Consider the following 18536-nt stretch of genomic DNA (forward strand, 5'->3'; position numbering starts at 1 on the left):
CATTGCCTTGTTTGAACTGTAAAATGTGTACACTAGTCTGAATAATCACCCATATTAGCCCATGTTTACTGATCTATCTTCAAGACAAGGTAATGGGTTCGTTGATCCCTTTTATTCAAAAAGAGCTCTTTCCAGGAGAATATCATAATAATATAGACAAAAGGAAGGATGTGGGGGAAAGCAACAAATGCGGCAAAATATGACATATAGAAAACAAAATGGTTATGGAGTAAACATTCGTGTGACAACAACTCAGACGATACATGAAAAATCAGAATAATGAAAAAAAAGTTGGTTTCCCTATACGTGTACCTGCAGTGTTGGTGTACGAGGCACGTTTATGATTTTCATTATGTTACTTGATATGAAAAATTGACAAATAATAATATTTTACTTGTAAAAGTAAATCCCGAGCCTGTAATAGCTGCTCTTTTTGTTCCATTTGAATTAATAGAAACAACGCTGTCGCCTTTCTTGTTCTCATAGATTCATATGATATGAGCTCCATGTTTTGTGAACGTCTTTCTTAACTGTCGTATTAGACTGACCAGTTCATATCGCGCATGGCACTTTAAATGTATTTTCGCCCGAAAATTAACTTACATTTAGCTGTATGTATTGCCGTCGTAGTTCCATCTTGTCGCCTTCGTACTTTTATTCGATGGCAACACGACGGGATTACGAGGTCTTCACGAAGTCGTGTTGCCATCGTAAGACCTTTGGGTATCTTCGTGATTCATTCGTGTAGACATCGTAATGTCAAAACTGCCCGATGGAAACGATGGAAACACGAATGCAATACGATGTGCAAAGATGCATTCCCGGTGACATTACGATGGTGAGGATGGTGATACGAACACAATACGAACCCTCAACATCGGACGCACCTTCGGGGATTTTTTAACATGTTAAAAAATTTAGAACCCTTCCCGATGTTGTCCCCGAAGGGTAGAAAAAGTGGCCGATGGTTCTGCGATGGTTAAAGATGGCACTACGAATAGCCCGATCTGGATACGATCAGTCCCGATTTTGAAAATTTCCATTATCGTGTTGCCATCGGCGTAAAAATCGGGACAGTGTGACGCGGGCATTACTAAATTCCTTTCTTGAATTAGCTACGATGCTGTTATAGTGCATTAAATAATTTTCGAAGGAAAAGTAATAGCAAAAGCAAATAATGTATGAAGTATCTTAAATTGTACATCTAGTGAACCAACAGTTGGTAAACTGAAAGTTTTCCAATTAATAACTGTTACTTTAAGAATGCAATACTTAAAAAAACATGAAAAATATGTTTGTCGAATGCGAGTTTTATATCAGTCAAAATAGAAAACTAGATGATATAGCAATAACAAAGTGTTGGTCTTTTCAAAGAAAGGTAACTCAAACTGATTCAGGTATCTGAAGCATTTGTCACCGTTTTAAGCAGTTTATGTGGCGTTCAAGATAAAACATTCAAGAATGCCTTATTCTTAAAACTTTTTACAGCCAAGTTTATGTTTTCCCATAATGCGAGCTCAACCCCAGATTTGTTTGTAATAAGATTGATTGATTAAGCCATCAGTATCCACTATATTTGGTGAATGAAATGTTTTAAAGCTGTATACAATAGTCTTTAAGGACTCATCTTACTTTTTCCTCAATTTCATTTGGATTCTCAATGCTCTTCAACTTTGTACTTGTTTGGCTTTATAAATATTTTGATATGAGCGTCACTGATGAGTCTTATGAAGACGAAACGCGCGTCTGGCGTACTAAATAATAATCCTGGTACCTTTGATAACTATTTACACCACTGGGTCGATGCCACTGCTGGTGGACGTTTCGTCCCCGAGGGTATCACCAGCCCAGTAGTCAACACTTCGGTGTTGACATGAATATCAATAATGTGGTCCGATTCGCTCGTGTATGTAACAATGTTTTAGATTTTAACGAGAGAAATTTATGTATTACTGAAAAATTATTACACCAGGGTTTTCGATATCACAAACTAGTCAAAACATTTACTAAATTTTATCATCGGTATAAGGACATCATTCGTAAATATAGCTCAACATGCAGATTTCTTATACGTTCAGGTATTTCACATCCAATATTTTATGGAAATATTCTTTATAAAGCACAAAAATGTCAGTATTCACCTCAGAAGCTAACAAAACCTTTAAATAGACTTATTAAGAAGGGATATAGTTACGATACTGTTGGAAGGTCATTAAAGATTGCATATTTTGGCGTTAATATTGATTCACTTATAGGGTCTTTGCATCGGAACTAAACACATTTATTCTTAATAAACCAGTTGTTGGCATGACACGGGTTATGTTCTTCTCATATATGTTATGATGGTATGATACTAAACCCCTCACGGGGAGGATTGTGCCTGATATTCATATGATGAAGACATAATTTTTCAATCAGTTTAATTGAGGTCCGGAGCTGGCATGTCAGTTAACTGCTAGTAGTCTGATGTTATTTATGCATTATTGTCATTTTGTTTATTTTCTTTGGTTACATCTTCTGACATCAGACTCAGATTTCTCTTGAACTGAATTTTAATGTGCGTATTGTTATGCGTTTACTTTTCTGCATTGGCTAGAGGTATAGGGGAGGATTGAGATCTCACAAACATGTTTAACCCCGCCGCATTTTTGCGCCTGTCCCAAGTCAGGAGCCTCTGGCCTTTGTTAGTCTTGTATCATTTTAACTTTTAGTTTCTTGTGTACAATTTGGAGTTTAGTATGGTGTTCATTACCACTGAACCAGTATATATTTGTTTAGGGGCCAGCTGAAGGACGCCTCCGGGTGCGAGAATTTCTCGTTGCATTGAAGACCTGTTGGTGACCTTCTGCTGTTGTCTGCTCTATGGTCGGGTTGTTGTCTCTTTGGCACATTCCCCATTTCCATTCTCAATTTTATTCATTTTAATAAATTTCCTGTTCCAAAACTTTGAATTTGAATTTTTCGAAAAACTAAGGATTTTCTTATCCCAGGCATAGATTACCTTAGCCGTATTTGGCACAACTTTTTGGAATTTTGGATTCTCAATGCTCTTCAACTTTGTACTTGTTTGGCTTTATAAATATTTTGATATGAGCGTCACTGATGAGTTTGAGGATGCTGGTCTATGTTGTTTGACGTGTTTCATTGTTATTCTGGTTCCTCTACTCACAGATTTGTTTTTATATTCCTATGAAGCAGAATTTATCCAAGGGCTAGTACAGAAAGGAATAAAGAAATTAGCCCAGTCTTTTAATTTCACCTTTCGGTATATTGATGATGGACTGTCTCTAAATAATGATAGATTCAGTGATCACTTACATTTAATATATCCAAGTGAACTTGAAATTAAAGATACTACCGACACAGATAAATCTGCTTTTTCTCGAAATGACTACTGATGGTAGGTTGAATACCAAAATTTATGACAAACGCGATGATTTTAATTTTCCTATAGTCAACTTTCCATTTCTGTGTAGCAACATCCCAGCGGCACCAGCATATGGAGTTTATGTGTCTCAATTGATGCGTTACTCTAGAGCTAGCTCAAAGTCAGATGATTTTGTTGAACGAGGAATACTGCTTTCTCAAAAGTTGCTAAGACAGGGTTATGAATCAATCAAATTAAGGTCATCACTCAAGAAAGTTTACGGTCGCCATCATGAGCTGATTGGCCAATATGACAAAAGTGTGTCAGAAATCATATCTGATATTCTTCCTCAGTCATAATAACCTTCCATCATTACCGAACTGAACAAAGAAATAACACGACGGGTGCCGTATACGGTGCAGGAAATGCTTACCCTTCCGGAGCATCTGATTTCACTCCCGGTTTTTAGTGGAGTTCGTGTTGTTTCTTTATTATTATTTATGACTGTTGATGTAAATGTCCTTTGGTTTTGTGAGTCAATGTTTACTCCTTGGTTTTGATTGTTATTGTCTCTTCAATTGTTTCGTTGTTTTGTTGCACTTCAGTGTTTCGGATGTTTCAGGTTTTTTTTGTTGCACTTCAGTGTTTCTGTTGTTTCGTTGTTTTCCTTTTATTGTTGATTTGTTTCCCCTGGTTTTAAATTGTAACCCGGATTTTTGTTTTTTCTTCAATCGATTTATGAATTTTGAACAGTGGTATACTGCTGTTGCCTTTATTTAAGATATTAAAGATTACTATTTGAAAGCAAAATTGTTTTTTAATTAGTTTTCTACTGTCTTATGTATCCAGGGAATGAAAGTTAAACCTTTATTTCACTTGTTTACTTTAAATAGTGCCCACTCACTTACTAGACTGAGACAGAATTTCCTCTTCTGAAAAAGCCCATTATCAATTCATACACATCTTTTATACAAGTTCCTGTTGAGGTACGTTTCCCAAAAGATGCAAATATGTTCAGGCTGAAACGGTTATCTTTGGATTACAAAACACTTGAAGATTTACGATAATATTGCAATTTAAAACAATGCCTTAACAAATTACCAAACACTTGAAGATTACGATAATCTTGCAACTTTAAACAATGCCTTATCAAATATTTACTAAAGTATTCATTGGTATGCCATTAAGCATTCCTTTTTATTAGCAGATGCATATGAGCAATTAGGATGCAGTTACAGTGCATTACATAATTTTCAAAGAAAAAGTAATTGTTTTAACACAAATGATGTATGATGCATCTTATTTTTATACGCCCGGGACGGGACGTATTATGGTATACCGTTGTCCGTCCGTCCGTCCGTCTGTCCGTCCGTCCGTCTGTCCGTCCGTCTGTCCGTCCGTCGTCCACACTTCGGACAATAACTCAAAAACACCTACACCAATTTCCATGAAACTTAAGTGAATTGTTTATATCTATTGACGTAAGCTCCCTTTCGTTTTTTTTTTAATTTCAGATTTTAAGTTTTGGATTTATGGGGCTTTATTCATAAAAAAGGGGGGATTTTCAACACTTCGGACAATAACTCAAAAAGGCTTTCACCAATGTCCATGAAACTTTGGTGAATTGTTTATATCTATTGATGTAAGCTCCCTTTCGTTTTTTTTTAATTTCAGATTTTAAGTTTTGGATTTATGGGGCTTTATTCATAAAAAAGGGGGGATTTTCAACACTTCGGACAATAACTCAAAAATGCTTTCACCAATGTCCATGAAACTTTGGTGAATTGTTTATATCTATTGATGTAAGCTCCCTTTCGTTTTTTTTTTTAATTTCAGATTTTAAGTTTTGGATTTATGGGGCTTTATTCATAAAAAAAAAAGGGTAATTTTTAACACTTCGGACAATAACTCAAAAAGGCTTTCACCAATGTCCATGAAACTTTGGTGAATTGTTTATATCTATTGATGTAAGCTCCCTTTCAATTTTTATAAATTTCAGATTTTAAGTTTTGGATTTATGGGGCTTTATTCATAAAAAAAAGGGTGATTTTTAACACTTCGGACAATAACTCAAAAAGGCTTTCACCAATGTCCATGAAACTTTGGTGAATTGTTTATATCTATTGATGTAAGCTCCCTTTCAATTTTTTTAAATTTCAGATTTTAAGTTTTGGATTTATGGGGCTTTATTCATAAAAAAAGGGTGATTTTTAACACTTCGGACAATAACTCAAAAAGGCTTTCACCAATGTCCATGAAACTTTGGTGAATTGTTTATATCTATTGATGTAAGCTCCCTTTCAATTTTTATAAATTTCAGATTTTACATTTCCGTGTTATGAATTTTTATGCTTAAAAAAGGGGGGATTTTTCCAATTTTGGGACAATAACTAACACTTTCACAAAATTTTATGTATGGATGAAAAATTAAAGACAACAAACTTAGTTAAATTTGAGGTAGCCTTAATAGTGCCAATTTTTTTGTGCGTTTTTATTTATTATTTGGGGGGGGGGGGGTATTTGACAGGGCTCACACTATTTCTAGTTGATCATATAAATTCATTTAAAGCATAAAAGACAAGTTAAAAGAGCAACGGGCGTATCATGCGCTAAAGCGCAGCCCTTTATTTATATCTTGTGGACTAACAGTTGGTTAACTGGAAGATTTCACATAAATAACTGTACCTTTAAATAAACAATACTTCGAACACTTGTAAAATATGTTAGTTGACTTCGAGTTTCATATCTATACTAAGTGTTGGTCTTTACAAGAAAGGTAACTCAAAATGATTTAGGCATCTGAAATATTTCGCACCATTTCAACCGTGTTACGTTTTCCTTTTTCTTTTTCAAGATAAAAATATTCAAGAGTGTAGCATTTTACAGACCAGTTAAATTCTTACCTATAGTGTAGACTCCTTTCTAGATTTGTTTGAAATAGAATTGACCGTAATTGTTGATAAAGCCAGAAATTAATTTCAAATTTGGAACTGAGTGCAGGCTCAGAATATTGTGCGTGCAAGAGAAATAACAGGGCGTAACGATAAATTAACTTGAAAAGGCGACAAAAGCAAAGAAAAACATAGAGGCTTACTCATATTGGTCTATGGAATAGTGTGATAAGTAGGCTGGTCAGTACAGAGGAAAGACAAGAAAGTTAAAAAATAAGCAAAATCTTTGGTCATAAGATTTCATCAGATGGGTGAAATGCTTATTTTAGGATGTCTCGACATATAATGAAATATATTTTGCGATGCATGCAAATCAAATACAAACATTACTGTCTTGTATATTTCAGAATGTATTCATTGGTAAAGGTATCTTTTGTTTTTTTACAAATTGATTATTGATTTCCTGTTTTCTTACATACTTGTACTTTCTGTGTATGCCTAGAATTTGATTATAGATAGTTTTTTTGCTTTAACCTTACTCGTATACCTTAAATTCTCAGCATATTTCTTTTATTCAGGTGTTTTATTTTATGTTAATAAACTAATTTACATCTTCTTTTTTATATTTAATATGTTTACAGTTACTTTTAACTTTTAGCGATGTATTGGATATAAGTTTTGGTCAGTTGCAAGAGCTTTTTTTTACTATAAATGCCACACACAGTGGAATATGTCCTTTATTCTGATATGGATGACGTTGCAGTTACCGAAGACACATAAGAGTTATGATAAATAACGCGAGGGTACCCATAATTACACTATTTTGACTATTTTTTTCATTACGTCTATTTCAGATCCATTCAAAAGTTTCCATGCTGTGCTTATCTTGTAGATGCATCCTTATATTATACAGTTCCACAAATTCAAATTGTTAATCCATACTGAATTATTAGTATCGAAAATGGGTTTGAAACTCTAAATGACCAAACAAATATCAATTTTGTAAAGTCTTGGACTAAGGCTGGAAAATCAATGTGATGCACACAACAATCATTATAAAGACAATTTAAGTTTATTTAAATCAGATCTTTGCTCCCCCTTCTTCGAGCTAAAGCCGCTAAATCTCTTGTTGTTTTCATTGATGAAGTACGAGGTCTAAACGTCATTTCCGTATCAAAATTGTCATCACATTCGTCGTCGTTCAATAAAGTAATGCTATTGGACGTTCTAACAGCGTAGTTGTCCAATGAAATGTCAATGCTGCTACAGTTTGAGTGAAGACTCATGTTTGAACTTGTGTGTCTCTGACTTCTATGTTTACATCTATGTAAGGAGTTGATGGTATCTTGAATATCACTAAACTGTCTCTTTAATAAAATATCATGCTGTCGTAACAGTATCTGGAAATACATTTTTAAATCAAGATGATAACAAAATATTGTTGATAAAATATGATATTATAAAATAAAAATATAAATGTATGTTTTGATTACATGCATATATAGAAGATCTATATCGTACAACCGATTCAGATCATTTTGTTTAAAATTTGATACGATCATCCATTACGCTAGCAGCTAAGATTATAAGAAAGGACGCTGAGAAGGTTATGTTTGTATTGTATTATTTAATGTCACGTGAGCTTAAGTCGTCGACTCAAATTGAAACAGTTATTATTATACAAGGGACTCCTTGATGATAATGACATCATGAACCTCCTTAGTCAAATACGTATGTGCATCTATACTATTAAACGAGAAGACCTCATTTTGGGTGTCGCTTCTCTTCCTTCCACAATAAATCAATCATCATGCCTCTGTGTCCTATAGGTAACATGCATAGTCGCATTTGTCATCCATTCTTATGATTATTCAGATTGAGTTATTTTGGGAGAAAACGACAAAAAAAGGAGTCCGGATATGATTCCGTCATCGGACTGACTTTTAGTCAGATAAGACTTCCGGTTCCTTTAAAGATGCACAAATACAACCAATCGTATGATAGATAACAAAAATGAAAAATAAAAAAGCCAATCAGAGCGTTTTCCATATCATGGTGTTTAGATCGCAAGAACCACAACTATTATACCTCCTTATAGAGGACAATTATTTTTCGCGTTTATACTACTTTAATATATAGAGACTCTCTGTATTCTGTCTACTGTTTTCTTTGAATGTTTACTATTTAAGAGGTCATACCAGTTGTATATATATTAAAATAAGTAAAACATTTGACACAAGTACAGCCAATCGTATGATGGATAACAAAAATTGAAAAAAATAAGCCATTCAGAGCGTTCTCAATATCATGGTGCTTAGATCGCAAGAATCACAACTATTATATCTCCTTAGAGAGGACAATTATTTTTCGCGTTTCATATCATGGTGTTTAGATCGCAAGAACCACAACTATTATACCTCCTTAGAGAAGACAATTATTTTTCGCGTTTATCTACATGTAAACAGAGACATATATACACATGTTAGTATAGAAAGTCGGCCCTGATTCTGTCTACTGTTTTCTTTGAAATTTTTACTATTTAAGGGGTCATACCACTTGCATATATATTAAAATTTACTAAAACTACCTCGACCAAAAACTTTAACCTGAAGCGGGACAGACACGGACGGACGAACGAACGAACGAACGGATGTACAGACTAGAAAACACAATGCCCATAAATGGGGCATAACAATTTATTGTTGAAAGGGAAAATAGTGATTTGGCAAAAATGAAAGTAAGGTAGAGATTAGAAGTAGGCAGGACCTTTTTCGGGGTGTCGGGATCGGGTGTTTTTAAGCTCGGGATTTGGGGATTGATCCTTACGGGATCCGGGAATATATTTTTCAATTTCGGGATATGCATTTCTTTAAATTCTGCATCTCGGGATTTCATGGTTTTAAGCCCGGGATTTCGGGATCAGGACCCGTCCGACCACCCCTCAAATTAACCTTAGTCATTTATACATGATTCATATCCTACCATTGGCATGTTAATAAGGCTCTCAAAAGAAAAAGAAAACACTGATGGATTGTCCTAGAAGCATATTTTATTAGACTAATAATGGTCTATATATAAGCAGTTACATTTATTTCATGTTTGAAACGGTGCAAATTGTTAATTTGATTTGACTTTTACCAAAAGAAGCATTGTAGCAAAGGAGAAGAGTAATTGTGGTCTGAGGCCAGACACACGAAAAAATTGAATTTAACAGAAAGGAAACAAATATCGGACTTTGGAAAAAGGGAGAGGGCTTTTGATACCTTTTATGAAATTCTCCATACATAATATCTTTTACAAAAAATCATCCTACAACAGTCTACAAGCTGTATATGCCCGCGATTTCGCGGGTGTGTTCTAGTGATATATTAAAGGTCATTTTGTTGTCAACGTTTTTATTGAGTTTATCATGTGTAGAAATAAAATATCTAAATCTAGAATGACTGCTGTTTATAAATATTAAATCCTTTGATAAAGTTCCCCTGGGCAGATTTCAGCGGTATAATAAGAAAATTATTGGTTTTATCAATTTAATAAAATTTAGAAGGATCTGACTTTCCTTGGTGTGGCCATAAACTATGATTCGTAACTTTACAAGGACACGTCTTCTATGAAAGGGGTGCAATTTGTGTCCTTTTGAAAAACATTTACACTGTCGATAAAATATATTGTCGAACGAACCTAGATGTTGTCAAGGAGATAGTTTACAACTTTAGTCATTTGATGACAGCTTCAGTTGTCACGGACTATAAGTTTCTTCATAATATAAGTTCCAAAAGGATATGGTATTCTAGAATATTATTTCCACGGGAATAAATATTACAGTATATGTTCCTAACGGAATAAATAGTATAGAGTATTTGTTCCAACAGGAATAGGTATTCTGACATTTTTTATAACAAAGTTTCCAGTGGAACTTCTGTTAGGTGGAACAAATATCAAATATACGTTGACACAGTAAGCATATCTAGAACATCTACAGTTTTCTTTAAAAAAGAAGGCTTAATACGAATTGCAGCAAAAAAAGTTGCAATCAGAACATTCAAAAGACCATTTCATAAAACCAGAAAGCTACTTTTTGATAAGATTTTGCGGAAGTGAAGTGTAGAGAGATGAACAGTTATAATTTAACTGTCATTCGAATTGCTAGGATCACCAAAGCACGTACAAATGGTCATTAATATTTAATATCCAAAGCGTTATTTAACACTCCAAAAATAATGAATCCAATGGTCTTTGAAAATTTCCTCTATTTTATTTTAGTGGAATAAGTGGAATAAGTCCATCAAATCATATTAAGCCTATATTTTGTGAAATTTGAGAAGTTTTTTGTCTTATAATCCAATGTCACGTATCAAGTTAACAACAACAAATGGCAGAGAGGTGTAGACGCTTTGCAAATAAACAAATTATAACAGTTTACTGATAGGATAACAATTAAAACAGGAAGTAAACAAAAGATAACACCGTAAGAGATTTGAATAATGTGCAGTTGCTATGTTGTTGTGTATTGAACTTTATCTTCGTTTTCTTTGAGAACTTCCTGCTATCACCGGCCATACGTCAATCATTTGACACTATTATCATTTTAAAACTGTTATGTAAATAATTGTGCGAAAGAAAGTCACAAGTCACATAGATGATATATCAAATATCAAAAATACTTTTTGCGTATTAGTTTTTAATAATGTTAATTTTTAAAGTTTCTAGATAATTGCGAGTATGGTATGAATCCACTATATAAGTATGTTTAAACTATAGAATAACTATTAAATCCGCAATAATTCATGAATGAAACTTCGTTACCAAAGCCATATTTTAGATATGTATACATTGCCAGTACATTTACATTAAGGATATATTTAAAATCGTTTTGGGTCATCATTTCAAGATTAAACTGGTTCGCCTAGCTATACCCTTGTATTGTCTGTTTTTGTCCATCCCGCTGGCTTGATTTATTACATGCATATGAAATTATGTTGAATACTCGGTCGATACGTTTGTTTTTTTATTTGGGGAAAATATTAAAATAAAATAGACGCCCAATCTATCATAGACGTAGGCAGTACTCTTATTGTGCATCTTTTTAATTCTTTTTCAATGTTGCTCGGTGAAAAAACCTTAGGATTACCAAAGCTTTAACTGTCTACATTCATTAATTGTCATACAAGTGAGAGGTTTAACTAGCTATACAACCAGGTTTAATCCCCCATTTTCTACTTAAGAAAATGGCTGTACCAAGTCAGGAATATGACAATTGTTTGAGGAGTTTGAGCTTTTGATTTTTCCATTTGATCAGGGATTTTCCAATTTGAATTTCCCTCGTAGTTCAGTATTTGTGTGATTTTACTTTTCTTTCAAAAACATTTGAAATGCAAGTTCGATCTATCTATAAGAAATATTTGTTAAACATATGTGGTTCCATTTCTTACATACGTTCAATGATTTAGACAATTAAAACAAACATTGTCGATTAGATTTACAAACAAATTGAAAACATACAATATTTCAAACAACAAAAAACAATAAGAAAGACACATACACATCAATTTTAGTAACATTGACAGGCACTTAAATCATATACCCAACTGTAATTATGTTATGTGATGTAGATATACAAATGAAAAATCTTTTTTCAGATTCTGTCTTTATTGAAGTTTCTTGCTATTTCTAACAAATAAACTCATCAAAGATACCAGGACTAAATTTAGTATATACGCCAAACGCACGTCCCGTCCACAAAAGACCCATCAGTAACGCTCGAATCCAAAAAAGTCAAAAAGGCCAAACAAAGTACGAAGCCGAAGAGCACCGAGGACCAAAATTCCTAAAAGTTTTGCCAAATACAGCTAAGGTAATCTATGCCTGAGGTAGAAAAGCCTTAGTATTTCAAAAAATTCTGAGTGACAAGTAAGAGAAGAGAAGCGGCAGGAAGAGAAGAAAAGCGGCAAATATTAACTGCCTGCGTGTGTTATATTGTGTAAGTCAGGCACATCAAATAACGGAAAATAAATTTATAAAATCAAATTACTGTAAATTAAAAGAGATTAAATGCTCCAATCATCTAGGCTATGGTAACATGCCCCCAACATTTGATTGGTGAACAACAGTCAATGGTAGGGTAAATGGTTCCTGTTCCACGCTTTCAAAAAAAAAATCTAAGTAAAATCTAGTAATGACACCAAAGAGAACACTGGGAACGATCTTTTTTTTTTTACCAATAACAGAAGTTAAGACTATACTTCTACCAAACTAAGGCCCTACCAGTTTAAACAGTAGTACCAATACTATATATCTATCAAATAAATAGATAGTGTCTTGTATTATTTTTAATTTTAGTTTCTTGTGTACAATTTGGAGTTTAGTATGGCGTTCATTATCACTGAACTAGTATATATATTTGTTTAAGAGCCAACTGAAGGACGCCTCCGGTGCGGTAATTTCTTGCTGCATTGAAGACCTGTTGGTGACCTTCTGCTGTTGTCTGTTCTATGGTCGGGTTGTTGTCTCTTTGACACATTCCCCATTTCCATTTTCAATTTTATATACTCACAAGTTCATGTTTTACCCAAACCATAGCTTGAGATAAATCATCCAGACGTTCACTCATGGTTTCGTCCGCTGCATTAGTCGAAGATAACCTTCCTTTCCTTTCGTTGGTCATTTCCTCTAGTTGTTCATATCGCTTCGGCAGTCGAACATCCCCTGGTAAACTAGAGTGTCTCAGCGGAATTATATTATTGTTCATTATACAAGTTACATTTTTACGTTATCTGAAATTCAAATGAAGACTTAGAAAATTGGGCTAATTGAATTATTAGCAAATATATTTATCATTATCATTACGAAGTATAAGAAATGTCAGCAAAATACTTATAGTGTCTCTCTATATTTATTTTACTTAAGTCAATCTTTATCTACTTGTAATCATTTAACTTCTAAAAAGAAATGAAACATAAGATTTATTTTGTACCTTTGTCTTGTGGTGGCGTATGGAAGACTACAAACCATCTTGCGAACAATTACTGAAATGTCTCGTTCAGGTTTGTATTTTTGTTGAGACTATATACGTGACCGTTTCAATCAAATTGTACTTTTTTTGTTAAATGGAGTTCGGTATGAGCCTAGGCTCCGTGTTGAAGACCGTACTTTGACTTATAATGGTTTACTTTAACAAATTGTGACTTGGATAGAGAGTTGTCTCATTGGCACTCATGCCACATCTCTTTATGTCGAATCAAAAGAATAATTGCCTGTCATTAACGTCAATCTTCTCAAGTAATCAAATAATAAGGGATATATCCCTGTCCCTGCTAAAAACCGATTTTGTCACGATACCAAATTTATTTTCTTATTATAAAACAGACTCAAGACTTATTCATTAATTTATTATTTTATTTTTGGTTCTGTGTTTTTTTTACTTCTAGCATAATTATAATATAAAATGAAAGAAGATGCGTTATGACTGCCAATGAGACATGTATCAACCTTACACCACAGGGTCATTTTACGGTGGGCCAACCCTATGTCATAACTGAGCAATAAAAGGACCAAAACTACCCGATATATACCGAAAAAATAAACGTAAAACAAAATGGGTCATACAGCAAGCCAACCAACCACAACCACTTATTTACAGGCCTCTGATTTCGGATAGACACAAAAAGATACGGACTAACATGTCTGCGAATCAATGCTATATAAAAAAGAAGATGTGGTATGATTGCCAATGAGACAACTGTCCACAAGAGACCAAAATGATACAGACATTAACAACTATAGGTCACCGTACGGCCTTCAACAATGGACAAAGCCCATACCGCATAGTCAGCTATAAAAGGCTCCGATAAGACAATTTAAAACAATTCAAACGAGAAAACTAACGGCCTTATTTATATAAAAAAAGTTAACGAAAAACAAATATGTAACACATAAACAAACGACAACCACTGAATTACAGGCTCCTGACTTGGGACAGGCACATACTTAAATAATGTGGCGGGGTCAAACATGTTAGCGAGATCCCAACCCTCCCCCTAACCTGGGACAGTGGTATAACAGTACAACATAAGAACGAACTATAAAAATCAGTTAAAAAAGGCTTAACTCATCAGATGGACAAAAATACAAGTGGACGTGGTCGGGTACTTGTACATCCCGACAAAAAAGACAGTAGGAACAGATCTGAGAGTACTCGCAGTTATCTGACTGCTAGTTCAAAGCCACTAACAACTGATAAAACAAATCATGCATCTAAGACTAAACTATCGATCCGTACACATCCAACATCCAATGGATTATGTGTAAAGACGTCATAAACAGCCAGAGAAAAACATGACCTTGTGCAATGCCAAGTTACAGGTATCGACAGATTGTAGATCCATGAATGTGTATATGTATATAACATACTAGTAATATTTAGTTTGCTTTTAATTTACTGATAACAAAATCAAATATTTATACCAATAAAAACAATATAACTTTCGATGCTTCATACATGTTGAACTCTATTTTTGATGTGTTAATTTTAAAACTCATTTAAAACATCATAACTTTTAGTTATAATATGCAAACAAGAACGTGTCCATAGTAAATGGATGCCCCAGTTGCACTTTCATTACCTAAGTTCAGTGGACCGTGAAATGGGGATCAAAACTCAAATTTGGCATTAACCTGAAGTGACGCAGACGGACGGACAACGAACGGACGGAAGAACAGACGGACGAACGGACGCACAGACCAGAAAACATATTACTATGGATAAATGGAGCATAAAAAACAGATTTGTTGTTTTTCATTTCATATCGTGTCCAAGTAGCCACTAACATCTCCAAAAACTACGCAAAATCATAAAACTTTTCCTTTAAAATTATAATGATTGTAAGCAGGCATCGTTGCAACTATGCTCGTGTGTAACAAAAATAACGTATGCTACGATTTGAATATCATTATCTATAAATCATGTATGCTATAATACTACTATCACTGCACGTCGGACCAAATACATTCCAAATTTATCATATAACATATCCATCTGTATAGAAAATGCAAAAGACGTTGTCATTATGTCACTGTCAATAATTGCATAATTTATCTTTATTTACCAAGAAACTATCTACATTAATCCGGATATATTCGTCATGTACCTAATAAGTTTTTTAATCTTTAGATAAACTTTTGTTATTAGTTACCTATCTATTCTGTCATTAGTTGTTTGATTTGTAATTTGTCCTCTGACATATAAAATATAATGTGTCTGAGAGTAAATAATAAATAATGTAGCAAGTTTTCTATAAGTGATCTTCATCAGGAACACTCGATCTCTAACGTTATGAAATTTACATAGACAAAACGCTAAAAATTTGCAAGATATAAGAAAATAAGAAATACAAAATCTCAAGTAGAAGTCATACTGGTAGTGATCCTTTGGCATTGAAATAATAAATTTATAAATTTTGGGTTTATGTGGCACGCGTATACATGATACATAAAAACTTTATCAGCATGCCGAGTTAATAAAGAAAATACAAAAATAAACATTTTATAATAACTTACCGTCTTTACATTTTGCTGCTAAGCATGCCAATTACCTCAGCACGTGAAGATACAAACATGTAACTGTTATCTTTGAAGATGAACTCTCTTTTACCTATACCTCTGTTAAAACTAATTGTACAAATAATGATCACTTTCCCTTGTGTGTATTGCCTTCTAACGATGTAGAATACGTCCGTCAAATACTTGGGTTGATCAGCATAACTGCTCAACGTAACACCCCGTGCCTTATTTCTTCACTGATTAAACTTGATTACTGTCGAAGTATTTGGCACATTTATTTAATGGGAAATATCTGTATGCTTATATAACCTTTCATTTCTGTTTCCTTCAATTTTCATCATGTCGATGAACTTTTAACTTTCCTTGTATATTTTATCTTAAATCTACCTTTAAATTTGATCTAAATTTAACAAGAACAGCTTTCATTGACAATGAAATAACCGATATCTAGCATTTAGTTTGGGAATTAAATAGTAATAACAAGATATTGTTCATATAATAAATTCCTCTTAGAATTCTAAAATCAATTCTCATTTTCCATAATAGATATAGCACATATCATCAGAATTTCTGCATATATAAGATTTAATCTTCTCAAATCTGAGTGGCGTCAAATGAATGTGAACTAATTAATTTGGACTTTTGTGTCCTGTGTGATTTTGTTACTTACTGCGCTATGACATCTGTCTGTCTGCCAAAAAAATTTAGGAGTGTCACCGACTATAGGGTTCCTAGTAAGGATAATACAAACGTTTATGATAATTATACAAATAAATTGTGTTTTCAAATTGTCGAACTTTACTAAATAATTAATTTAAATAAATGTGATGTCGCATACACAATATGTCACTTACTCCAATCTTATTCCATTATTCCAAAAGACACCAGAACAATAAAACATATAACCGAACATTTCGGCAAATTTCTACTACAAACGACGGTTTCAAATGGCTGTTTCCTATCCCCCCCCCCCCATAATCGAATAGTTCTATGGAACAAGCTACCACAAGTTGTTAAAGAATGTCCAAGAACTGTTGACAAAAACTATTCTCTACAACATAATCTAACTGTATAAATATCAATGTCACTTTGTGCAGTCTTAAGGAAGACAAATCCAATATCGTAAATTATGTCTTTATTCATACACAGAACCTCCGGGGAGGGTACAAAACTGAAAAGATACAAAATAAAACAAATTACCATGTTTGCAAAACAATGGCAAAGTGTTACCTAAAAATTACAATTATGTCACTAACTGATAGCCATAACTTGTAAATCATAGAAAACTGCATGTGAATGATCCAACAGTTACCTACATGTAGATAAACATTTATAAAACCTTACAAACAAAAGATATCTTCATACACACAAACATTTATGATATAAATCTATTCTAATCAATGTGAAGTAAAAAATGTAAAAAACTGTACGTTCATTAAATGACACAAATGGCGTTCCATAGAAATAGTTTCTTCAAACAAACTGAGTAATGCAGATTTAAAATCAAAAATTTAATGGGCAAAGTTAGACCAGATAGTTTAATTATCTTAACTTATACATGAATACTCAAAATAAGCAGTTAACGGGAGTTACAAGGATGTAAACAAATACCGGTCAAAATGCACACAATTCACCACTTCACACAAAAAATACAAAAATTACAGAAAGATCACTTATCCGGTGATCAGCAAAGTTCATAATACAAGTAATAAAAACTTACTCTGTGGTATCAGCACCATTATAAAGGAAATAAAATGAATTTCTGTAGTGAAACTTTTGAAACACATTTGGCGGAAATAAAAAATCAATACATATCGACTAATAAAAAACCAAACAGTGCGGATACGCACAACAATCCGGGAGTCAGCACACTCCCCTCCTGATTTCATAAGAAATCACTACATACATAATCAAGTTCAATTCATATATACACAATAAATGAAAACTTCTTAAGTTCACACAGTATTATCTGTTGATAAACCCATGTACATTATCAATAATGTTATCAAGATTACAGTGTTTATTCAGGCTCAACAAGCAAAACGATTTGAGATATTGGTCTCACATAAGTCACTGGTTGACCATCACGAATGATTCTAAGTTCAACTTTACGAATTTTTCCATCCTCACTTGGGAAAACTCTTTCAACGATACCAGTTGGCCAGTAATTTCTTGCACAATTATTGTCTTTCATGAGTACTACTGTTCCAACTTTAACATTTTGTTCTTCCGTTTGCCATTTAGGTCGTACTTGCAATGAATGTAAATATTCCTGTCGCCACTTTGCCCAGAATTGTTGAGCGAGAAATTGCACATACTTCCAATGATGTCTTATAGAGTCTTTTTTCTCAAAATCGGGAAATGGACAAGTGTCGTCTGCTGTTTTTTGAGTGAGCAGAAGAGACGGAGTGATGACACTTGGTGACTCAGAGTCATACGATACACATGTCAATGGTCGGTTGTTGACAATTGCAGTAACTTCTGCTAAAAAGGTGGTCAACATCTCATGAGTCAAGTCTTTGAAACGGTTTTCTAACAGCAATGAGTCCAATATTCTCCTTGACACTCCGATAAGTCGTTCCCATGCTCCACCCAAATGAGAGGCATGGGGCGGGTTAAACTGCCATGTAATTCGATTGTTATTTAAAAAGTTCTGAACATTACGGTCTTCAACAAATTGAGCAATCATCGAAAGATCCTGAGTTGCCCCCACAAAGTTT

General features: G+C 33.7%; 1 protein-coding gene across 2 annotated transcripts; it reads right to left on the reverse strand.

Moving 5' to 3' along the window:
- Positions 1-6977: 6977 nt before the first annotated feature.
- On the reverse strand, positions 6978-16507 carry LOC143052725 (uncharacterized). Of its 2 annotated transcripts, none has more exons than XM_076225836.1 (3): positions 16487-16507; positions 12812-13031; positions 6978-7658 (listed from the first exon to the last, which is right to left on the reverse strand). In XM_076225836.1, the coding sequence occupies exons 2-3, from the start codon at positions 13004-13006 to the stop codon at positions 7335-7337; spliced, it is 519 nt and encodes a 172-aa protein (XP_076081951.1). In that variant the 5' UTR covers positions 13007-13031; positions 16487-16507; the 3' UTR covers positions 6978-7334. The 2 variants fall into 2 exon arrangements, with proteins under 2 accessions (XP_076081951.1, XP_076081942.1); XM_076225827.1 differs by lacking the exon at positions 16487-16507 and adding an exon at positions 15814-16156.
- Positions 16508-18536: the final 2029 nt, after the last annotated feature.

This window comes from Mytilus galloprovincialis, chromosome 1, assembly GCF_965363235.1.
Source record: "Mytilus galloprovincialis chromosome 1, xbMytGall1.hap1.1, whole genome shotgun sequence".
NCBI classification, from domain to species: Eukaryota; Metazoa; Mollusca; class Bivalvia; order Mytilida; family Mytilidae; genus Mytilus; species Mytilus galloprovincialis.

Coding starts and splice junctions, on each gene's coding strand:
- LOC143052725 (XM_076225836.1), bottom strand. CDS start 13,006: ATGAACAATAATATAATTCCGCTGAGACACTCTAGTTTACCAGGGGAT. Junction 7,659..12,811: donor TTTGGGTAAAACATGAACTT/GTGAGTATATAA, acceptor ATGTATTTCCAG/ATACTGTTACGACAGCATGA.